Source organism: Canis lupus, chromosome 30, assembly GCF_048164855.1.
Source record: "Canis lupus baileyi chromosome 30, mCanLup2.hap1, whole genome shotgun sequence".
Classification (NCBI taxonomy): Eukaryota; Metazoa; Chordata; class Mammalia; order Carnivora; family Canidae; genus Canis; species Canis lupus.
The window spans coordinates 32,395,207-32,421,015 of record NC_132867.1 but is presented as its reverse complement, the minus strand read 5'-3'; the positions used below and the strand labels follow the sequence as shown (position 1 = coordinate 32,421,015).

The window sequence follows — 25,809 nt, the reverse complement described above, 5'->3', positions numbered from 1 at the left end:
TAGTTAATGAGAGTAAATAGATATTTCCAGCAAGTTTAAGAATGGGATTTTACTTAATCACTTCTGGATACCAAAAGAGGATGTAAAACAACAAAGTTCTTCACCAGAATGCCAACAGGACAGATACTACATTGGGAACCTGGCTTTGCTGATGCCATAAATCAAGCAATTGCTCTTAAATCTGAAATTTCCTTAGGTGGCATAAACTAGTTTTTATTAAAGGTAGAATGTCCATGCAGTAACATTTGCCCTTTCTAGAGTAGAGTTCTGCAAGTTTTGACAGGTTCAATTGTGTCACTGAATTCAGTTGTGTATCACAATATACAGAACAGTTCCATCACCACCCAAAATTCCAGCGTATTTCTGAGTCACTCCCTTGCCTTGCCTGCAGCCTCTGGGAACCAGTGATCTTCTTTCTGTCACTCTAGCTTTGCATTTTCCAGATGCCAGACTCCAGCCTGATCTTCCTTGACCTCTCCTCCTTCCCATTTCCCCACTACCAGCCACTCCCAAGTAAATTCAATTAGAAGGCAAGTGGAATTCTTCCCCCCACCCCAAAGTTGCCTAAATAATGGCTGTAAACATTTTTTTAAAGATTTATTTATTTATTTATTTATGATAGACGAAGAGAGAGAGACAGAGACAGAGACACAGGAGGAGGGAGAAGCAGGCTCCATGCCGGGAGCTCGATGCAGGACTCGATCCCGGGACTCCACGATTGCGCCCTGGGCCAAAGGCAGGCGCTAAACCGCTGAGCCACCCAGGGATCCCCTGGCTGTAAACATTTATTTAACATATCTTTTTACTGTACAGAAAGGGAATATAATAATATTCTAGTAGGAGAAGACTCAAGTATTTTTTTCAAAGAGGACTGGTTATAAATGAAATACATAAGCATTTAGATATACTCTAGTGTCACAAGAACACCCAATAAATTACCAATCAACCTCTATCAATGTTAGATCTCAAGTTTACATTTCAGAGGGCTCTAGGATGCTGGTACATATCCAGGCTTAAAGAGATCTGGATGTGTCCTATTAATTGGTCTGCTATGTTTACTAACTGGTCTATTATTCTTATTCTATTGCAAAAGGAAGACGCTTTGATACATAGCAGAAAGAACCAGGATGAGTGTAGGGACTAGCACTAGATGTGACCATTTATGAAACAACCATATCAATGGACCTTATGGCAAAAATCATGAACCTCACATGTATACAATTAAAGCAACCAAAAGCTATTAAAAACCATTACAAAATAAGGGCGCCTGGATGGCTCAGTCGTTAAGCACCCGACTCGACTTTAGCTCAGGTCCTGATCTCAGGGTTGTGAGATCGAGCCCCATGTTGGGGTCTGTGCTGGTATAGAGTCTGCTTAAGATTCTTTCTCTCCCTCTCACTCCATCCTTTTTTTTTTTTTTTTTAAGTTTTTATTTATCTATTCATGAGAGACACAGATAGAGAGAGACAGAGGCAGAGACACAGGCAGAGGGAGAAGCGGGCTCCATGCGGTACTCGATACCAGGACTCCAGGATTACGTCCCAGGCTGAAGGCAGGCAGGCGCTAAACCGCTGATACACCCAGGGATCCCCTCTCACTCCATCGTTACCCAACATCCCCCCCCCAAAAAAAATCATCGCAAAATAGAGACATTTATGTGCCTCTGATGAAAGTACACTGTAATATCTCTGTAGTCCTGCCAAAAAAAAAAAAAAAAAAATCAAATTTGAATCTCATGAGTGGTTCTCATCAGTGGTATGATTGTGTACCCCCGGGACATTTGTCAACACATGGGGGCATCTTTGATTGTCACAACAGGGGGTGGGGGTCATGTTACTGGAATCTAGCAGGTAGAAGCCAAAGATGCTACTAAACAACCTACAATACACAGACAGCCCCTCCAACAAAAAATTATCAGGCCCAAAGGTCAATAGTGTTGAGGTGTAGATACCTTGCTCAAGATCCCATTATAGATCTATAGGAAACACAGGAATAAATTAACACAAGGAGGCAACCAACAACCAAGAGATAGACTAAAAGAAACTATAGGACACACAATTTGGGCTTTTCTTTTCTGGGGGGGGTGGGGGTGGGGGTGGTTAGAGAACAAAGAGGAGTTTATAGAACACGTAAAAGATGTGTCAACCAACTGATGCAAAATACAGGTTTATTAGCATCAGATTTGAACAAATCAACTCCAAAAAGCTATGAGGCAATCTAAGGAATCTCATCACTATCTGATTAACTTTGGTGGAGAAAATTCCTATCTCTTTTGGAGATTAACAAGCTAAAATATTTGCAGACGAAAAGGCTATAATCACTGTGCTCTGGCTTAAAATAACCGGAAAGGAGAAGAGAACCAGAACTAGTCACAAATTGTGACTTACTTAAACTGTATTAGGAATTCTAGAGAATTCATTAATTTCTCTGCTTTTGTATTTTTCAAAATCAAAAAGAGGAAAGAGTAAGAGAGGTAATCATTGGGAAATTAATCATAATCCCTACATCCCCACTTGTAAATAATGGTATTAAACTAAGGACCCATGAAGCTATATCAATTAAAGCCACTTTATACAAACCAAGGAACTTTTTATTCCTTACCATATTGAAGCCAGCTGAGCCTGTGGCAAACTTGATTGCATAAGAATAGTCCTTGCTTGTGGACCTAAACAGAAACCAGGGAAAAAAATATAAAGATGAATCAGCAAATCTTCACTGTCCAGGAAGACCAGTGTTGTGCACATAAAGTACCATGAAATCTCATCATGCAATCACAGTGCTTAAACAATATTTGCTATTACCCAAGGGGCTTTTCAAAAGGAAATTAAGCTCCAATGAAAAGGGAAAAAAAAAAAAACAAAAACAAAAAACAAAGCACGCCACAGCATCTGGCACATATTCAATAAATTCTTGTTAAATGGATGTTTAATGAACAGAGAGTATGTAGAAGATTAGAGTTTCAAAGTGTAACCTGCCCTTTTGTCTGGATTATCATCTCTATTTGTATCAGGCTTTTATTGTCAAAGCTGAAACTTCTTGTCTCTAAACTCAGCATCTTCTACCACCACCTGCTGCCTCCACCAGGCCCACTATCGGAGAAGATTCAGAGAATCTTGGAGGAGGAAGGACCTTAGAGAGGACAACCCTTGTAACCGGTTCATTACAGACTTAAAAAAAAATAGTGACCTGCTCAAGGCTGCACAAATGGCTAACATTACAATCATTTCTTATGTTAGCAATAAAGAATTCCTGGAATTCCAACTCTGCTCTCCAAATCAGCTCTGATTTCTTAAAATACTCGTAAATATCTTCATCTCTGGCAAGAAACTGAGCTAAGATATCACATAAAGTCTACAGTGAGAAATTTTGTGTGTTGAAATAAACCAGGGTTAGGAAGAGAGAGACAAATACAGCTTCTATCACTGTCTCTCAAGGTGTGGCCCCAAGATAACCGATGAACCATGGAACGGGGAATTTTAACAATTTTGTTGGGAAGACTGCCATGTATACATTTTTGCTTTTAGCTATTTCATGTTTCAAATGGCACCTCATCAAAAAAACACACAAGTGGATGTGTTTTTTGCATGGCAAGCAGTAGTGGTTAGGGACCACTGAGAATTATCCTCAATGTGTCAGCACAGGAAGTGCCCGAGAACTTGCCACAGGACTCGGGGCAGGCAGTTTCCTCATTAATTGGACCCAGTTTTCTCATTTCAGATGTCCTTTCCAGATTTATAAGTCTGTGCTTCATCAAATAAGAAATATAACATGGAGCTTAGCATAGTGCTAGCATATAAAAAGTGCTCAATTAATGGTAAATTGGAGACAAATTCTTTTATTTACATATAAATTGTGGGCAGAAAAGCCACATCAACATACACATATGAATTTTAACACATGTAGAGGTATAGAGTTTAATTTTCCCAACTGAAAATTTTTCAAGTAAATCATACCTAGATTATGAAACAGCACCCCAGGAACCCTCTCCAACCATAGCCCCCCTCCTTTTCTTTTTAAGAGAGGAGATGTGAGGGAGAGAGAGAGAAAGAATCTTAAGCAGTCTCCATACCCAGTATGGAGCCCAGTGCAGGGCACCATCCCATCACCTTGAAATCATGGCCTAAGCTGCAATCAAAAGTCAGAAGTTAAACCAACTGAGCTACCCAGGTACCCCATCTCCAGCTCCCTTCTAATCATTCCCCCAACCAAGTGTAGCTCAACTTCTAACAGCACAGTGTGTCCTTGTTAAGTCTGGCTTATCTTGTTCAACGTATTGCATGTGGTTGTAGAACATTAACCCTAACTGCTGTGTGATGTACCATTTTGTGAATGTAATAATCTATACATCCATTTTGTTGATGGGCATTCAGACAATTTCCAGTTTGGAGCTATTATGAAGAGTGAACCCTCTAGGTTTGGGCAAATATATACACACATTCCTGTTGGATGAATATGTGTGTGTGTGTACTGGAAGTCTCTAAGAATAAGAAGCAATCTTAACTGAATTAATGTGAAAGCTCTAAAAGTTCTGTGATATCTGGAATGAGGAATGTAGACTGATCATTTTGTTTAGTCTCTAATATGGTACTTAGTGTGTTGGAACATTAAAAGAGAATTAGCAAAACTTTAGTGAACGCTTTAATTTATACTTGTAACAATTCTCTCCACTTCAGAACTACATAAAAGGAAGTTAGTACTTCACCTACTCCCAATAAAAAATATAATAATAAACGAACCAAAAGAACTTGTCCTGGACCTGGATGGGCATGAGGAGATTTGGATTCTGGTCCTGACTCTTCCTACTCCCTAATGGCCTGTGACATTTAACAAAAGTACGTTCACTCTCTAAGAATAAGTTCCTTCCTCTCTGAAGTGAGAGAAATGATCTGTAAGTGATTGGTAAGCCACAGCCCACAGGACATATCTGGTTCACCATGTGTTTTTGTAAATAAAGTTTTCTTGAAACACTGCCACACCCATTCATTTAACCATGATACATGGCTACTTTTATACTACAACAGCACAGTTGTGTAGCTGTGACAGACAAAATGCATGCCTAATATATTTATGGTTTTGTTCTTTACAAAAAAGTTTGTTCACTACCACACTAGAAGACCACAACTGTTTTTTGCAACACTAATACTTAACTCTGTACGTCCTAATGCAAGGTTATAAACATCAAAATACACTACCAACACCTAAGATAGCCTCTTAGCATAACACAACAGGGTAAAATTGAACTCAGTACAGAGAATATCCTGTGGAAGCCTACATCCATAAAAAGATACCAGCTTTGGGGTGCTGGCTTATATGGGAACATTATGGGGATAAGCAGAAACCTCAAGTTCGTAAGTCCTACTATAGGCATCCACATTTTTGTAGAGAAGCATGCTAGTCAGAATTAAATGAAGTTAATGCTTTATCTCAAACAATGACTAACACCTTAGCTTTTGTGATTAATAGATGAATAACCAATAGCATACCCATTGTTTCAGGACACAAGATTAATAAAATTCCTTTCTGGGGAGAAGGCTAGCATTGATAAGATTACCAGAATTCTGCAGCTACTTATATAATCTTGATTAAAGAATGGGCTCTCTCTATTTTTTAAGATTGTCTCTTTTAAGAGGGTGTAATAGTATACATCAAGTTGTGAAGCAAGAAGGGGGTACCCACCTAAACAAGTGTATCAGCTAAATGAACCCAGGTAACCAGTGGAGTAAATTGTGCCACTGCTAGATTAGCTTCACTTCCTATAGTGGACAAGCTCGTATCAGAAGCTCAGACAGGTAAGGACACAGATAAACATTAACAAAATCTGCTTTTTCAGGTGTACTTTAAATTTTACTGTCTTCCTCACATATTTAAAGGTCTAGGGATCCCTGGGTGGCGCAGCGGTTTAGCGCCTGCCTTTGGCCCAGGGCGCGATCCTGGAGACCCGGGATCGAATCCCACGTGGGGCTCCCGGTGCATGGAGCCTGCTTCTCCCTCTGCCTGTGTCTCTGCCTCTCTCTCTCTCTCTGTGTGACTATCATTAAAAAAAAAATAAAAAAATAAAAAAAAAAATAAAGGTCTAAATATTCAAGTGCTTGCGTCATTATCTTTGGGGTGAAGACACTGCATGTCGGTTATAAAACACAGGTCCTACCAAGAAAGAGAATTTCTACATCAATATATCACATCTGAATACTATTTTAATTGATTCACAGCAAACACCAACAATGCTTTGAAGAATTGTTCTCAGATTCACGGACAATGTAGTTCCAGGTCTGTATAGAGCACTGGTGTGAAGCAGACCATGCTGAATTATACTTAAAAGTATACTCCTGAATATTCCTTCAGAGCCTGTTAAAAGCTGGACTGGTTTCCTATGTTATATATAAAAATGACAGCTATGCTTTAGCAGAGAGTGAGCGTGGCATTTAGAAAATTTGTGTGTAATTACGACTGCCCCCTCAGATACATACTTATTTGAGAAGACCACTGAGATCCTTTATTAGGGATAAGGCTGAAGATTAGATCAGGCCTTCCAGATATCACTATGTTTTTTAACAGATGAACTTTTCTTTTGGAAGTAAAAATTACAATGGTAAGTGACAGCACAAAACACACACACACACACACACACACACACACGACAGTAAGAGTTAGAAATTTAAGATATGTTTCTGCACTTCAGGAAAATTAACTCCTTCTCTTTCCTTCTGTATTTGTTAAAAGGCAGTCACATGTTTTCCCTTCTCAATGTTCAAATCAGAGGTCTCGAGTCTCCTTATTAAAATTACACTTTTCTTTGTAATTCTCTCATCAATTTTAGGTGTTTAACTCTCATTAGAAAGGTTGCTGGATAGTATCCTAAAGTCCTTTCTACTCTTCTGATATAGATAACAGAATTTTTTTTTTTTTTTTTTTTTTTAATACATGGAGTTCAGTAAGTTAACTCTGACCTCTTGTACAAGAGGTAAGATCTTACTAGGTAAAAGCGACCTCCCACTAGTTAGTGGCAGAACCAGGCTCCAGACTACTCAATCAATTATCATCACTCTGCAAGCTGCCTTAAACACAGACTCTTTGAGTGGATAGTTTCAAGTTCATGTACAAAGCTGGGCTTCAGAACCTGAACCAGTTTTGGTTTGCAGCAGGGTTTCTGTGCTAGCGCTCTGATCCACATACTAGTGGCATCCACTGTGCAGGAGGCTCCTGGGCCTATGTTCCATTTACCAAGAACCAATGGGGTTCAAAGCCTGTGGCACTCGAGAAGAAAGGAACTGTGGCATCAGTAGATGAGAACTCAAGATAAGAGGGACAAAAAAATCCCTGTTTAGACAAAAAGCAAACTCAGAAAGACATTTGGAGAGTATCTATGGTCCAACATCTGGAAGCAATTTGCACTTGGAATCAAAATCATATTTCACCAGATTAAGTCTCATTTGTAAATACCTGTTAAATGTCCACTCATAGTTTTGTCATGACTGTTGAATAACTGTCTGTATTTAAGTCTGGATGACTGAGGGACAGCCCATTCTGCCACGGGAGGGACACTGTGGGGAAAGAAGATTAATGATGAGGAACATATTCAAATTCTTTAATAACAGTTAATGAAGAACTTCCTAGAAAACAGCTTTAACATTTTATTCCCTTTCTAGTCGCTACTTCTGAATGTTCTGTAATGAGTCTTTCCATATTTTATGGTTATAAATATTTCTCTCAAAACAGAAACACTCATTATTTTTCCAGAATCAAGGGTAAACACAATGGACCAAGTGACTGTTCCAAGTTAGAGATATGACTTAATAATTTAAAGGTTCCACAAGATATGGAAAAAAAATCTCCCTGGAACTGAAGTGATACACTACTGTTGAGGCTTTCCCAAACTTCTGGAACAGTTCTTTTGGATTAAAGAGCAATGCTGGTAGCCCACATATAACTCCCTTTAAAGATATTAATTCTTGAATGTTTGTAACTTTCTGGTTAGCAAAATGCATTCATTTCTTCATGAAGGGAAATCATTTCATTCTGGGAAGTTTAAATTCCCACGAGTGGAGAGTGTCCCAGAGAGAAGAGAACATGTCCGGGTCATGGCAAATCATCGGAGTCGTAATGGAAGGAGCTTTGCTTTCCTGTCTGCCACCTACTGCTGCGTTCTCTTGACAATGTGTTGCAACCCTGGACCAAAGAGAAGCCTACCAGCAGTCAGATGGGTCTATACCTCCTTAGTGATCAGGTCCTTAGAGTAGTTCCACGCCAAGTATCACAACTGGCACCAATGGCTTGTTAAGAGCCTGGTGTCTAAGGAGGGCAATTTCAACGTAATGGCTAAGCTCTCAGTAAAATCTGCATTCCACTTCCAGGGCAGATTATAACTAAGGCCCCATTTGCAATTTCCTTTGATTTCAACAAAAATACTTATTTCTCATAGGTAAAAGCAAAATTCTAATCACAAAGTGAACCTCTTAGTCATCATTTATATATGTTTATCTACATGCTTATACTTATACACTTCATAAAGTATATGAAACTGCTCCCAAACTCTTGCAAAGTACCTAATTATATTCACATTTCAATTATTATAAATTTCTTAGTAAAAAAACACTTACCAATATTGTTTCTGCTGTGAGTACTTCTGCAACAACGCTCTCATTTTAAACTAATATTTTGCTGATTCCAACTCTTGCCTACTTGTCAGAAGCTAATTATCTTTCCCCTACACCCCAGGAATATAGGGTGTTGCACACAGAAGCTACCCCAGATTATACTTATCAAGTCATAGTTTTCAGCTGAGACTTTCCTGAAAATTTAAATGGACTAAAAGCCTCATTAACAGGTAACCAAAATTTAGATGCCAAATTCTAAAAATGTGCTGGAAATTTAAATTATTAATAAGATGACTACCAAACTCCTTCCTCCAAAATCAGTTGTCCTAATAGCATTAATGTTTGCTAATACTGATTTTTTATTCATTCTTATGTCACAAATCAATTTTATGGTGGATTTGAAAATCTCTTGTGGAGAGTCACAGAAAACTCAAAACTTCACCATGGCAAAGGGAAAAGACTAAGAAATCCAAAATTCAGTTATAGATCACCTTGAATTTACATCTCTGCTCAAACTTGTGGTAAAATGTAAACCATCAGTGAGGATTATAACCTCTCGGGATTTACTTCCTCATTCACAATTCTGAGACAGTATCTACTGCAGGTGGCTGTGGGGGGTTAATGAGGTATTTGGTAATAATATTCCTAAATCTTCAGAGTAAAACCTTAATTGAGTGGAACACAAATATCTGTATACCACCATTAACTAAAGTTTCCAGAGAAAACTGCTATGGTTAAGGACTCATGCCTTAAAAATCAGAAAGTACTCAGTTAAACTCTTGGTTCTGTCACTTCTAAGTTGCGTTATTTTGGACAAATTACTAATGTCTCTGAGCTCCTCATCTACAACATAGAAAAATCGAGTCATCTTATAGGGAAGATAGTGCATATCCCAAGAGCTAATGTATATACATCAGCATTCAGCATGGTGATTTTCAGTTTATGGGTTTCCTTTAAATCATTTTATAAAGGGTTATAAATTGTTCAATTATATTCAATGCACTCTTCTCTTAGAAGTGGGAAAATGACTTGAGTCACTTAGGAAAGATTTCTAATGAGGACTGAAACAAGAAAAGATGGAATCATCTTCATTTATGTCCCCTTTTAATTGCAAAAGTTTGGAGGTGGCTTATGAAGAGACTTAACTTTTCATCTTGTGTAACAATATGCAAGGGAAAAAATTTGAGATAAAAGGAAATAAAAATATGAAAGAGAATATGAAACCAAGATTGGTCAAAATGTAAGCAGTAAGGTCATATAAACTTTGCCAAAATTGGGCCACATACTTGATTAATAATGATTATCCACTAATCTGAATAATTCACTTCATAAAAGGTGGTTTTAAATAAGGTTTCAGTAACAATCCATATAGATTCCATGAGATTATCTGAGATAGAATAAAAAAATAAGGTGAACTGTGGCTCCAATCTTCATATAAAAATTTTTATACATATACTTTAAAATGACCAATACAAAATAGCTAATTTTCCTCTCCTACCTAGAGTTCGATTTTAATATTTGTGAACATTAGTAAAACTGGTACCTATTTGTTTTCCTTGTTAAAAAAATAACACCCAAAGCTTTTTTAGGAAATGTCATGTTTTTTATTCATCATCTCTGCAACATATAAGTGATAAAACCTGGTAACATTATCCAGCACTAATTATTGGCATCTTTCAAAATAAAAGATAATAAAGAACATAGCTAATTCATTTTTAGTTTTAGAAGTTAATCAGATAATAGCTTTTACCCAAAAGCCCATTTAAAAAACAAGCACACTTACCTAGCCACATCAAATGACTGTGCCTTCTGTAACTTAGTGTTTAATTGTGACCCGGGACCAGATCTACTGAAGGAAGAGCTCTTTGGCAATGTGGCTGCTGTAAAAATAAATAGACTTTGAATAATTTTAACTCTACAAAGAAAAGAATCGTGTCCCTATTAACAAAAATGAGAATACAGAGTCACCAAATCTGAGGCAGAAATTATTCTTCCCTTTTCACCCAGGATTCAAAATGAGTTATTCCTCCTTGTGGCTGGACAAAAAGTCCTCCAGATTTATTCATTCCTGCTGAAAATCACCTTACTAAATAGAAATGGTTATTTAACTCTTTGTTAAGCTTTTCATATCACACTTTATAGACTCCGTCCCATTAGTTAAATAAACAACAGCTTAAATACATAGAATATGGCATTCTCTTAACTGTGCTGGAAGAGTGGAAGTATTAGTTCCAGATGGAAAAGACAAAAAGTCCCAGCCTTGCAGGCCTGGCCAGACAACATGGGATACTAGGGAGGCTCAGCTCTTATGTCTGATTCTCATTCTGGCTGGTTAGCAGTGTGCCAGGAAAAAACTCTGGAGCCTTAGCCTCGTTCCCCTCATCCCTGCCTACTGTCTTATAACATTTGCCATCAGTCACAAAAGAAAACAAGACAGAGCACGTGGATTCACAGATACTACTAAAAAAGCAACTGCAACAACTTTCTCAGCTGTCATCACATCTGCAGCCATGGTCACAAATGAAAGGTGAAGTACATGGCACAAGAGAATCTTATAGAAAGAAAAAAAAAATGTGGTACATTTGGCTATAACTTAGAGATAGATCTTGACAGATGTAATAAACCCAGGTAGCTGGGCAGAGAAATAATGATTCACATATAATCATTATCCATGGCTAAAACTCCACGCCATCATCACTAGTGAATGTTTCAGACACATTCAAAGTATTTTTTTTTTTTTTAATACTTCCCCCATGGTGCCTGAGTGGCTCAGTCGGTTAACTGTCCAACTCTTGGTTTTGGCTCAGGTCATGATCTCAGGGTCATGAGATCAAGCCCAGCAACAGGTCCTATGCTCAGCTCACAGTCTGCTTGTCCCGCGCCCTCTGCTCCTCCCCCTGCTCTCTCTCTTGAATAAACAAATTAAATTAAAAAAAAAAAATACTTCTCCCACTGGATAAGAATTTTCTAAGATTTGTAGACCATGTCTACAGTTTAGGTTTGCTTTATTTTCACTAAAGGGAAAAGACTTCAAGTAAAGTCTCAGAATGAAATTAGCTATACCAGGAACTTTCTAATCCTTTCCTTCAGTGAAGGGAGCAGGGAATACTCCATCCTTAATGTATCTAGCCATATAACAAACTTCCTTCCCCCTTCTGCCCAATATTACTATGCCTCCTCCAAAAAAAAAAAAAAAAAAAAAAAAGCAATGTCCTTTTTTCTCCCTGCAAGTAATCCTACTCCTAAGGGAATAGCTCGTTTATCAGCAATTCATAGCAACTAAAGAAAAGTAGTAACTGACACATGGAAAAAGAAAATGTTCAAATACTGCTCCAACTGGACTTGCTATTGTCAGGCCCTAGAAAGGAAATTAAGCTCTTGGTTTTAGCTGTTGAGTTCATCTTTGCCCATAATGGTACCAAAGCTCCACAATTTTATTCTCCTTTACTTCTCTCTAGCCTAGCATACCCTATTTAACATATCAGGAAAAATGAGATATTACATGAAAAAGGGAAATATTTTCCTCTGGAACAAAATGCCACTCAAATATAATCAGAAATTGAAGACAGAAGATTCAGCAAGAAGGAAGAGTAAAATACACGTCGTAAAAATTCAGTCTATGGATTCAGCAGGTCACGTACCAGGATGAGCAAATGCAGGCAGAGGTTGTATAACAGGGGGAGCCCCGTTAGCCAGGGGAGGCACTGCTGCTGTAGGAACAGAAGATACTAGAGGTGGAGACATTCCAACAACTGGAATGGATCCCATTGGCACTGGAGCAACAGCTGTAAGTGGTGGCATGCTGGCGATACCTCCTATACCTGGGAAGGAAAAAAATCCCCACAGAATTCACATGGAATCACTTTTCTCCACATTGAATAATTAATTCAGGAGTCTTCAAAGAAGCAAATCACTGTCCAGTTGTAATATATTTCCATTTAAAATATAAATTCAGGGATCCCTGGGTGGCTCAGTAGTTGAGTGCCTGCCTTTGGCCCAGGGCGTGATCCTAGAGTCCCAGGATCGAGTCCTGAATCAAGTTGCCTGTGTGGAGCCTGCTTCTCCCTCTGCCTGTGTCTCTGCCTCTCTCTCTCTCTGTGTCTCTCATGAATAAATAAATAAAAATCTTTAAAAAAAATATAAAATCGGAAAAAATGTATAAATAAATTTAGATTAATCATTTTGGAGAATATGAAAACTTATGTCAAGTATCCCATCCTAAGGGCAAAAGAGCCAACCTTAAGAGGGATCTACTGGCCAAAGTTGAAAATCAATATGAATAACTGTAATGGACTACAGCCACCTAAGAGAATTAAGTTTATGAATTCATAATGATATTAAAAAACAAAAAAATCCTAATTGGCCACCACAGGTAATCAATGTATCCTGAAAACTAGTATAAATATACAAGGAAAAGAAATCACGCATCCAGTCTGCTTTTCCTTTACATACTGAACCTCAGAGTAACCAAACATTTGATAGGGAAGTTTCTCTTTATAGAAGTATTCTAACCAGAGTGAAGAAATGATAGAACTAAAATTAATGTTTCCTTTTTGTTTCTTTGTCTGAACTTGTGATATTGTGACATAATAAGAAATACATATCTGGTCTTTGTCCCCAGTTCCTGGTTCTGGTTCCTGGCAAAGTGCCTAAAACCCTTGTGATTTCCTGACTGATAGGAACATCTTTTGTTAAAATATTTGGTCTTGGTCCCTGGTTCCTGACACAGGAGCTTCTAAGACCCCTGGAATTGCTGGAGTGATGAGAGTGCCTTTCCGTATTTTGAATAAGGTGGCTTGGGGATGGGGGCCCTTAAATAGATGCAGGACAGGAGCTGCTCATGGGAAAGACCGCGGCATGGCTAGTGGGACGCAACTTTTAATCCCACCCCATCCCTCCTCGCCTCCACACAGACCCCAGGGGAGGGTATTGGGGCTGGAGATTGAGCTAATCAACAGCCAAGGATGTCACAATCACACCTGCAATGAAGCCTCTATAAAACTCCTGCACTACAGGGTCTGGAGAGCTTCCAGGCTGGTAAACATCTCCATGTGCTGGGAGGGTGGCACACCCCAACTCCATGGGGGCAGAAGCTCTTATACTCAGGAACCTTCAGGGCCTCACCCTTATATGTGCCCTATGCGCCTGTGTGTACGTATCCATCATCATATCCTTTATAAGGAACTGATGGACCTAAATAAATGTTTCCCTGAGTTTTGTGAGTGAGCTGTTCTAATTACAGAAAGGGGAAGCAGGGTGAGTGGGAGCCTCTGACTTCGTAGTCAAGTTGGACAGAAGTACAGATACTCCAGGAATCCAGTGCTTGTGACTCAAGTGTGAAGAGAGGACAATCTTGTGGGAGTGGGCCCTTCCACCAGAGGAATCTGACGCTAACTCCAGTAGTTGCCATCAGAGTTGAGTTTAATTATGAAATAATGTTAGTGTCCAGAGAGCTGGAAAATTAGGTGATGTGGTTCTTCTGGACACAAAATTCTTGGCTTAGTCTTTCCTTGATAATACTAAATACATCATTCCATCTTATGGGATAAAGCACTGCTGTAGAAAAGTCTGAGGATATTCTAATTTTCTTTCCCTCATAAGTCATGTGCTTCCTTTTTCTACATACCCAAATAATTTTTTTTTTATTGGAATTTATCTTAGCACTGGTTTCTGCAGGAGGATATTCTCAAGCACATGATATCCTCTTTTAATTTCAAATCCTTTATTTCCAGGAAGTTGTCTTGAACTGATCTTTACCATTTGTTTTCTTCCCTTGCTTTGGTTTTCTCCTTTAGCGACTACCAATACCTTATATTCAATTCCTCTGCCTTCAACACTGGTCACTTTTTCTCAAGTCCTTTTTCTCTCTTGTTAATTTTGTTTTTATTTTTGAAATCTTGCCCATTTCCCCTTCTTTTTCTCTTCTGATAGCACCTCTTGTGCTGCGTCTAGTTTGGTCTCTGTTTCTGATATGACTTTTTCTGTTATTTCTCCTCCTTTCCTGAGTTCTGTTACTTTAACTTCTGAGGCTTTAAAATTCTGATTGTGTTGGTCTTTTAGGACTGGTGTCGTTTTCTTCATATTTTTTAGCTTGTTTTGAAATCACAGGTTACTGGGGTGCTGTCACTGTTCACGGGGGCGTTATTTAGCTCTTTATACTCCTTTCTCTACTAATAACTTTGTGTGGGATTTGACCTTGCCCAATCCTGCCTGTTGCTTGGTTTTATGTGAGCCTTGCTTCCTGGGATTTCCAGCTTCTGTTCTCCACCCCCACATTGGTCTGGACCATTCCCTTTCTTTAATGTCTGTGTCACTGCCCTGTTCAATTTTGATTCCACTCCCAGTCATTTCTCCTCAAGTGTAGGAACTTGTCACAAGTGGAAGCTTTTAAATAGCTGCTACGAAGACTATCATCCTTTTACCAACTGACTACTTTTATGAAGGAATATTTTCCAAAGATTTCTAAGGAAATGCATACTGGAGGCTATGTTTTGGAGAGCATCTCTTGACTATGCTAAATCTTAATTCCTGGAATTTCCCCCCATCTCTCCTCAACCACTGGGTTTTCCCTCTCTTCTCTAAAAGTGAAGGGGCACTTCCCACCCTAAGCACACCAGCCTTCAGCAGACATGCTCCTCCAACTTTATCTCTCCTTTACGGTACAACTCTCCCCTCTTCCAAGTCTCCAATCAGGCTTCTGTCTCTACCACTCCAATGAAACTGCTTTTCAGAAAGTCGTGTACAAATTCATTTTGCCAAATCCAATCACTTCTCTGTCCTATTTTCACTCAATCTCAGAAGCAACTCAAACAAGAGAACACACCCTCCTTGAAAAATGTTTTCTTGGCTACTAGGACACCAACCTCCTCCATTGTTTCTTCCTTCTTCCCTTTTAATACACCTTTGAATATCACAGCATGGCAAGGACTGGTCCTAGGTCTTCTGGCTCCTCTAGCTACACATCCTAAGATAGTCCTTTTTTAAAAAAAACTTTTTTAAAGATTTTATTTGTTTATTCATGAGACACACAGAGAGAGAGAGGCAGAGAGAGAAGCAGGCTCTCTATGGGGAGCCAGATGGTGGGACTCGATCCCAGGATGCCGGGATCATGACCTAACCCAAAGGCAGACACTCAACCAATGAGCCACCTAGGGGCCCCATCCTAAGATACTCCATCCAGTCCCAGGGCTTTCATTGCCATCCATACTCAAATTCTCCCAGAGCTGATGGATCCCTCCTCAGAGTTCCAGACTCATGGATTCACCTGCCTCCTTAGAAAACCACCAGAGCCCTCACACTTAACGTGACCAAAACTTGATTTGCTTTTTCTCCAAAATACAGAATATAATGAATCTAAACCTATCCTGTATTCCATAGCGATTATTACTACCCAGATCTAAATCTCCATTACCTCTTGCCCACAGCGAAAATCTCCCTACTAGGGACGCCTGGGTGGCCCAGTGGTTGAGCGTCTGTCTGCCTTTGGTTCAGGTCGCCTGCCTTTGGTTCAGGTCGTGATCCCAGAGTTCCGGGATCAAGCCCTGCATTGGGCTCCCCGCAGGGAGCATGCTTCTCCCTCTGCCTATGTCTCTGCCTCTCTGACTCTCTCATGAATAAATAAATAAAATCTTTATAAAAAAAACCCTCCTTACTGATTTCCCTGATTCTACTATTGCAATCCAATCCTCACATAAGAGATTATTTTTTCTAAAAGCCTATCAACCATGTACTCTCCTACCCATAAGTTCTCTGCAGCTTTCAACTGCACTTAGAAAGAAATTCCTAACTCCTTAATGGTTTTATTAGGCCCTAAACCATCTGGCTCTTGCCCTACCTCCCTGACCTCAACGCCTACCAAAACCTCAGCTACCATGTTCTCATGTTTGTTTCTTGCACATACCAACTTCATTTTTGCCTTAGGACCTTTGTTAATTACTGTTCCATTTGCCTGGAAGGTTTGCCCCCTAGGTTTTCACATGGCTCTCATCACTAAGTCAGCTCAGAGTCATCTCTCCTCAGAGAATTCTACCGCGATAACTTTCTCCCATCAGTACCTCTATCATATTACCATTTTATAGAACTGATTGCACTTATCTTATCCTGAAACTATTCATCTATTTGCTTACTTTCCCCACCTTAACAAGAAGCTTCATAGAAGCAGGAGCCATGCTGTCTTGCTTACCAATGTATTCCAAGCAAATAGGACATGCATTAGGGCGTTAAAAATAATAGATTAATCTGGAGCACCTGGGTGGCTCAGTCAGTTAAGAGTCCGACTCTTGATTTCAGCTCAGGTCATGATCTCAGAGTTATAAGATTGAGCCCTGTGTTGGGCTCCACACTGGGCACAGAGCCTACGTGGGATTCTCTCTCTCCCTCTCTCTTTACTCATCCCCACTCTAAAAAATAATAATAAATAAGCATAATCATAATGAATTAGCCTAATAAAACTATGGGATCTGGCAAAATAAATAAATAAATAAATAAATAGACAAACTCCCCCTGAAACAGACTCAAGAGTCAAAAAATAATTATTCTGCGTGTAAACACACTGAAGGAAGAAGATATCAGGCACACAGAATTTCCTGGAATACAGCTGGCTGCCCTCAGGCAAGTCAGAGTATCACTACATCCCTTTTTTCCTTTCTTTAACAGAGGGGAGTTGATCAAAATGGTCGCTCAACTCCCAGCTGGCCCTAATTCCACATGTTAACATGTGCCTTAGCACCCATGCAGACAATGAACCGTGGAACAGTGACACTCCATGCCATCCATATGGTTTGATGATAATGAAGGTGGGAAGAGAGAAGGTAGTAAGAAAACCAAGAAACGGGCAGCCCCGGTGGCCCAGGGGGCAGCCCCGGTGGCCCAGGGGTTTAGCGCTGCCTTCAGCCCAGGGCGTGATCCTGGAGTCCTGGGATCGAGTCCCATGTCGGGCTCCCTGCGTGGAGCCTGCTTCTCCCTCTGCCTGTGTCTCTGCCTCTCTCTCTGTGTCTCTCATGAATAAATAAAATCTTAAAACAAAACAAAACAAAACAAAAAAAACAACCAAGAGCCTTTGAAAAACTGTATGTCTGGACAGGCTTGACTTCACTTTTTAGGAATATGGTTTTTAAGCAAACTGTTTACCTTCTCAGAATCTCAGTTCTCTCATTTACGTAACGGGGCTAATTTCTGCGTATTTCAGGGTCATTATTGTGACCAAATAAAATATGATACGTGAAGGTAGAATGTGTAAGGGCTAGGAAATGCATGGTCAGATCCTTTTTAACATTAACTAGAAAATCATGATCCTAGTAACAAATTATTTTCTTCTCAAGTAGCCACATAAGAAGTGTTAAAAAAAAAATTATCTCGGGTTGAGGTGAGAGGTGGAACTAGAAATACCAGCAAAGGTCAGATGTTTGAGCAAAGCTAAGCAAACCTGGTTAGGACACAATGTACTTTTTAACTTCTCTCATGTTCTGATATTCCCTGGTGAGTCACCTCTTGAAAATAATTTACGGGAGGATGCTGATGTGACCAGAAGGAAGGTAGGAAAGGCAGTGGGAAGAAGCCTAGGGGAGGAGCCCAGGACTCACTGACAGAATGGCGGCTCAGAAGTCCCAGGTTCCCTTAGAGGCAGGGGCAGCTTACTTATTAGGCTGTGGTAAAACCCCCTGGGCAACAGGTCACAACCTCATGGAAATAAATCAGCAATGACTACTAGAGCTGAAAGTCCTGCTACAGAATGGAAGAAGAGAAGACCTATTAAATGTTCGAGGAAGAATGACTGACTCCCCAGTTTTGAGGAAAAAAGAGGAAATGGGATGCCTCTGGCTCTCTGACTCTTTATCCTCCCAGAGGTATTTTCTTGCAGTACCAGAAGGGAAGCCAAAAGACAACCAAACACCCTATAGCTGTTTTAACCCATGGGTCCTGACCAAATGTTGGCTACAGGGACCTTCCAAGATTCAGAGCCACTTCTACTTAAATAAGCCGGCTAACTAATGACGTAGGGTTTTGGACACACAAGGGACAAGACCCACAAGGGTCCTGGTCATGTAGTGTGGGCTTTACGTACTCCTCACCTCCGCACGTCCTAGCCTTTGCTCATGCATGATTTCCTGAGTTTCTCTGTTTTCTCTCCTGGATCAATGTCCTTCGTGCCTGACCCCAAATCTGCACCTTTCCCCTAATGATTGCCAGTCTTGTGGCTAAACCTCACCAAAAGAACGGCACTGCACAATTGGTTTTTAATAGTAAATCTATTAAGTTAAACCACAGCATTTATTCATCTCAGCTTATCATTCATTGTATCAGAAACAACACCTGCATTACTACTGACTGCCCCCCGCCCCAAAACCTACTTTGCCTTATCACTTGTCATCAGATCTATCAGGAGGAAGAAAGGGAAACTCTAGCCACCATTTTTGTGTTTTGTTTAAACTAAGAACTTTTGCATGCATCTGATATTAGATCTGATTACTATAATCTTTAAATCAACCTAAACCATTAAAGTCTAGGGTGAGAACACAGAAGAAATCAGAACTGTTGGTAATCTTCACCAACTAATTACTGATGGGTTTTTAAGAAAAACACCTGGCTAAAAGATCTTTATATGGAATTGTGTTTTGAACTCGGATAATGTTTATTTTCTCCTGCTTCATTTTGTACCAAGAAAGAATTTAATGTGGTCGGTTCTCTCAATATTATGAATTTAGAAATATATTGCTAGATACCATAATCCAAAGGAGCTGTTTCAAGGCAGGGGAAAATAAAGATGTTATGGAAATGAAGCCAACAGGAAGAACTGGCATTGTGAAGGGTCAAGGATGCCATAAGAGCAATGAATAGATGGGAGATGCAGGAGCAGACTGCAAATTTATTCCTTTTACCCTGACAGTCTGTGCTGACTCTCTATTTGCTCAACGGGATGCTGCAGGATTCATGAACCACTCAATAAAGCCAATTATGACTTCAAATTTACTTAGGTGAACTTTTGTTCTTTAACACAGGCTAGGGTTCAAATGTGAAACCTGATCTTCTCATCCAGCACTCTCTGCCCTTTAAGGGACCAGGACCATCATTTTTTGGACAGAATCACCTCCTACACTATCACAAGGTCACAAACTGAGAAGGGGAAATATTTCTTTTTAAAATATATGGTGAAATATAGGAACCACGTCCTTTTCATACTTACCAAAGGCTGGTGCGCTAGAAATAGCAACTGGTTGCTGTTTCATGACGGGGGGAAGTGCAGAAGGAAGTTGATATCCTTGCAGCTTGAGTTTGATGAGTTTCATAGCTATGGAAAACTCCACTTGATCCATTCGTCCATCATTGTTCATGTCAGCTAGCGCCCTGCAAACCAACGTCAAGGGCTAGGAATGACTCTGACCATAAACCACCACCACACCCACCAACCCCCAGAACGGACTAGTCAGGTCCCTTCATCCTCACCATGGAGACATGACATGCTATGCTATAGTTCTACTACATCTTTAAAGCTGTGAAAATTAAATGAGCTTAAGATGTGTTTATTACTTAAAGATGGTACTCAGACATAAATGGTCAAGTGCAACTTGCAATGAGTATTTTTGTCCCCGGATTTTAATTTTCCTTTTTTTTTTTTTTTTAAATTGAAGTAGATTTGTTACATTAGTTTCAGGTGCAATGAGTTTTAATGTATATTCTCTCAAATATGGGGTTTGCAAGTGGAAATGACTTTATGCAAACCACAACTGTGCATATTCACAATTAACCTCTCTGCATGAAAAATGTTCATCCAGATTTCATTTTAGTCTAAATATTAAACATGTTAAGATGCTTTAACTTATTCTCTATGTCTCTGCCTCTCTGTCTCTCATGAATAAAACCTTTATAAATAAATGAATGAATGAATGAATGAATGAATGAAAGAAATAAAGCAAGCCACATCTAGGTAGTGCCCAAAAGACAATTAACTTTCATAGAACATATCCTATATTGCCGGAGTTAACTCAGGGAAAGAAAACATGAAACACAATGAAAAGCATGACTTACAACAAAGGTTAAAAATCGTTGGTAGCACAGAAAGTTGTAAGAGTCAACACCATTCTTTTAGAAGTTAGAAAAAGTCATCAAGTGGGAGATAGGCTACAGAAATCACATTTGTGCTTCAGGCAGGAGCACACCGGGGCCCTCCTGCAGTCAATGATCCCCTTTGGCAAACCTCACCAGGCTAATCCAATTCCTTTCACCAATAGTGAGCCTGAGGCTCATTTTTCATATGGTACATGAATTACTCATTCACATCCTTTGCTAATGTTTTTTGATGGACTGCATGTCATTTTCTTGTCAGTCTACAAGAGCTTACTGTATATTAGGTCTTCACTGTTTATCTGTCAATGGTGGACTTTTAAAATTTCATTAGTTCATTCATTTGTGAATAATATCTTTACTAATAGAAATTCTACAATTTTAAATCATATGATTTCACTTACATGTGGAATTCAAAAGAACGAAACAAACAAAGTAAAACAGAAACAGACATAAATACAGAGAAACTGGTGGTTGCCAGGGGAGCAGAGTGGGGAGATGCATAAAATAGGCAAAGGGGATTAAAAGGTACAAACTTCCAGCTATAAGATAAATTAAGTACACCACAGGAAATATAGTCAATAGTACTGTAAGAACTCTCTGATGACAGTTGGTAACTACACTCATCATGGTGATCATCTTGTAATGTACACAAATCATCAAGGCACATTATATGCTTGAAACTAATATAATACTACTTTAATTAACTAATTCAGCCTCTTCTCATGGAACTAAAGAATACTTTTGCTGTGTATTAAATGTTCATCTGAAGTGAAACCTATTTCTGGACTATCTACTCAGACCAATTCCCAGTTCAATATGACAATGATCTGATCACACTGGCTCCATGAATGTTCTGGTATCTGGCAAGACATAACTTCTTGGGGCGCCTGGGTAGCTCAGTTGGTTAAGCACCCAACTCTTGATTAGATCATTTTCTTCATGTAGTTACTTTTCTTTTTTAAAATATTTTATTGATTGATTGATTGATATGAGAGACAGAGGGTATGTGCAAGCAGGGGGAAGGGCAGAAAGAGAAGAAAAAAGAAAATCTCAACCATGCTTCATACTGAGCATACAGCCTGATGATGGGCCTGATCCCATGACCTTGATGATCATGATCTGAGCCAAAACCAAGAGTCGGACACTTAATGGAGACACCCAGATGTCCCAGTTACTTCTATTAAATGTATTCTTAGGAGTTTTATAAATTTCCATCATTATTTAAAATGGAACATTTCCCCATTTCCATATTTCAGTGCATTGAGAAAAATTTTACTTTTAATAATCATTTATGCTATATTCAGCTATCTTATCAAACTTCTATACATATTACTTCTTTAACCTAAAATCTCTTAGGTTTACTAGGTTTACCATCACATAACTAACAAAAAAGAGAGTTAACTTTCGTTTCCAATATTTATACACTTCCTCTTTTTTATTGGTCTTACTGTCTCTAAGACATCATTGAAATGTGTGAGCATCCTGCTAAGTTATGGGTTTCAGTGAAAGGGCTAGAGTGTTTGTTTAGAATAATATTTGGTAGTGATCTTTAGAAAGTAACCTGATATATTTAAAAAGCTTCCTTTCTACATATTAGAAATAGTTACTATAAATAAATATATATATATATAGTTTTTTTTTTTTAAATCAAATGCCTACTCAGCATCTGCTGTTCTGATCACACTTCCTTTTATCTGTTGCTAAAATATTGAGAAAATGCCTTGATTCTGAACCAAACTTGCACTCCTGGCATTAACTCCAGTTGGCCAGAGTTGTAAATACATTGTGATATTCTATTTACTAAGATTTTGTTTTGATTTTTATACCTATATTCATAACAGAGACTGGTCTCTGGTTATTTTATTTTTAGAACTATCTTTCATGTTTTATAAAGGAAGTTAAATAGGTAAAATGAGAGGGTGAACTTTCTTTTTGCTTAGTTTTTAAAAAAGATATTCAGTTATATCAAGTGGTTCTTGGGAGAAAAAGAAAACTTGCCAATAATCAATGTCAACATGCATACTTAAAAAGAAAAATCAAGCAGAGTCTTACATTCTATTCCCCACATCACTGCCCACCCCCACCAAACACATTTTCTAATGAGAAACAAATATCTAATGTGGAATAATGACTTGTTGGGGGAGAGGAGACTTTCTAATATACTGTAAACTTCTAAAATAGAAGAATTTCATGTTTCTAAAAACCTTCCACTGACGTGCTTCAGTGGGAGAGGAAAGGAGACATGGAATTCTCAAATTCCAGATGAATGACTTTAAGCCACCCACCACAATCCCACATTTTTTTCTGAGAATTTTACGTGATCTTTCTTAAAACTTTTATTTCTCAACTAACAAAACATTAAATATTGGGACTCATCCATAGTGAAAACTCAAAGGACTTTATGCAAATATGATAGTTAATGCTACAAAGCTCAGCTTTCTCCCCACTCCCCTCTCCCAATGAAAGAGCTGGAATACTGGAAGAGCTGAAATTCTAGTTCTCAAGATTTCTCTGCAAAAAAGCCTCAGATCTGCCATCCACTTTCACTTCCCATCTATAGTTTACTCATTTCTAATAATCCCCCAAAAGACGAACTAAAAGCCTAGGAATCCTAAAATTAAATTCACAAAACTTCCAAGGTGAAAAAAATAACATGTGCAAAAAAGAAGTATATGTCAAATTATTGTATATGACTCTTAAAAACCAACTGATCCTAAATATATAGCATACATACATACATAGCAATAGGCAGAGCTGAAATGAGAGGGGGACCATAAGTATACTGAAATCTGAAGGGACAAATAAACCATGTATCACTCACACACACCATAGGTAGCAAAAAGTGTTGCAACTCCAAATGAAGGGAATCTCGCCACATCTATAGAACTACCTAGGAGTTTACTCTTTGACCCAGCAAATCCACTTATAGCAATTTACCCTGAAGATACACCAAGAATATATGAAAAAAAAAACTATGTTTTAGCTCATTATTACATTATTGGAAATAACTGAAACACACAGGAGACTGGTTAAATACACTAAGGTGTATCTTCTACCATGGGTACCATGTTCCTGTAGGAAAAAAAGAGAGAGAGGGACATCTGGGTGGCTCAGTGGTTGAGGGCTGCCTTCAACTCAGGGCGTGATCCAATGTCTGGGGATTGTCCCACATCAGGCTCCCCGCATGGAGCCTGCATCTCTCTCTGCCTATGTCTCTGCCTCTCTGTCTCTCATGAATAAATAAATAAAATCTTTAAAAAGAGAGAGAGAGAGAGAGAGAGAGAGATATCTATGGAATGATATGAGTGATTTCCAGAATGTGTTAAGTGAGAAAAGCAGAAGACAAAAGAACATTCATGTCTGGTAACCTTTTAAGTAAGAAGAAAGAGGAAGTAAAATAGATACGCACACATGATATATTATGAGGCTACTTTTTTTCCACAAAAATAAACAGAGGAAGGATGATAAGAAACTAAATAGATGCACACAGGGATGAAGGGACAGCACAAGCAGTGACATTTCTGAGTTCCCTTTTGTTATAGTGTTGGCTTTTGGAACTTTGTTACTGTGTGACATATTTAGAAATAAAATTAAGTCCACAAAGAAAGGAGATCTCTAAACTGAATGAAAACAAAAACAAATGCTGTTGGTTTGATTTGTTTTTTTAACACAGGAGTAACAGAGTACTTCATGTATCCTCAGTCTATAACTGTAAGTACTCCTGAACTCCACAGTCTGCTTGTGCGGGTTGCAGACTTGAGTGTGGCAATGGTGAAAGTACTCCTTTGTTCTAGGTACCTCTGCTCCCACATCTCATTCCTGCCCTGGAGCTGGAAGCCTGTAGGTCTCTAGGGGCCCATCTCATCCACAGAGGATGCTCACATGATGCTCAGCGCTCAATGCACAGATCAATCCAGCCTATGCACTGATTCATTCATTCGTTCATTCATTCATTTATTCATCCAACAAATAATTTTTGAAGATACGGACCTACTGCAGTGTAGGCACTTCCTGAATTGGTGTTAGCACTATGAATAAGAAAGAGAAGGTTACTGCCCTCACAGAGATGGTATTTGAGTACAAGCAACCACTAAACAAGAAAACTAATCAAATTCTTCCCCATGATGGTTCATGCTGTTCAGAAATAAAATGAGGTCATGGGAAAGAGAAGATGGAGGGCAGGAGCAGGTGGGCAAACGGAACCACTTTAGACAAGTGGTCAGGAAGTACTTCTCTGAAACCTGAAGGGTAATCAGCTAGTTAGCTGTGTGAGAATCTTGAAAAACTGCATTACATATTACAGGAAGAGGAAATACCAAGTACAATGACCCAGAGGCAAGAAAGAGCCTGGCCCATTTAAGCAGAGAGAGAAGGTCAGCAAAACTAGAATACAAAAATTGAGGAAGAGAGGGGTGCAAAATAAGAGATGAAAAAAAGGCGAGAATCAGCTCAGGTTGGGCCTTGTAGCCTTGATAGATAGGACTTTCGGTTTTCTTCTCAATGGGGAGTTTAAAATGGATTTACTTTTTACAAAGAGAGTGTGGGTGCTATATGGAGAATGAAATCTAAACTTGGGGCAAGTGTGAAAGACTCCAGTTGAAATGGTGACCAGTGAGCCCAAGTGGGATGACAAATGAGGACAATAGCAACGGAGACAGGAAGAAATGGTCAGACTGGGGAGAAAAGTCTGTAAATGGAGCCAAAAGAATGCACTAATAGACTGAATGTGTAGCTTGAGGAACAGAAAGGAATCAAGCATGCCTCCCAGCAGCTGGACAGATCCTCAATGCCATCCACTGAGGATGGATAGGATGAGAGACAGAGGGGATGAGGGATGAAGGGGACAAGGCATGGAAGAGAGGGGAACAAGAAGAGTCCAGGATGCCTAATTCCTTCCTTCCTTCCTCCCTCCCTTCCTTCCTTCCTTCCTCCCTCCCTTCCTTCCTCCCTCCCTTCCTCCCTCCCTCCCTCCCTTCCTCCATTCCTTTCTTTTTTTGTGAGTTTGGCAAATTAATCTTGCTGGGGGCTGAAGGCTCTTCTCACAGAAACACAGTAGTGTCCTAAGACACTAGATGTTATACAGCTGTTGGCCCTGCCCCCATGGCCCCATCCTTGAACAGATCACCAAGCTGTTCTCATATTTGCATTTATG

General features: G+C 39.2%; 1 protein-coding gene across 5 annotated transcripts in view; it reads right to left on the bottom strand.

The window, feature by feature from the left end:
- ITSN1 (intersectin 1) overlaps window positions 1–25,809 on the bottom strand; it is a 212,381-nt gene that overhangs the window by 110,931 nt on the left and 75,641 nt on the right. For all 5 annotated transcript variants that reach the window (XR_012021338.1, XM_072806828.1, XM_072806829.1 and 2 more), the window contains exons 5-9: window positions 19,777–19,937; window positions 12,236–12,415; window positions 10,378–10,474; window positions 7,441–7,541; window positions 2,602–2,665 (exon numbers count right to left, since the gene is read on the bottom strand). Coding sequence is in view for 4 of the 5 variants with exons in the window: in XM_072806828.1 (XP_072662929.1) it covers window positions 2,602–2,665; window positions 7,441–7,541; window positions 10,378–10,474; window positions 12,236–12,415; window positions 19,777–19,937 (603 nt within the window). In the remaining variant the exon portion in view is untranslated. The remainder of the gene's footprint in view (window positions 1–2,601; window positions 2,666–7,440; window positions 7,542–10,377; window positions 10,475–12,235; window positions 12,416–19,776; window positions 19,938–25,809) is intronic.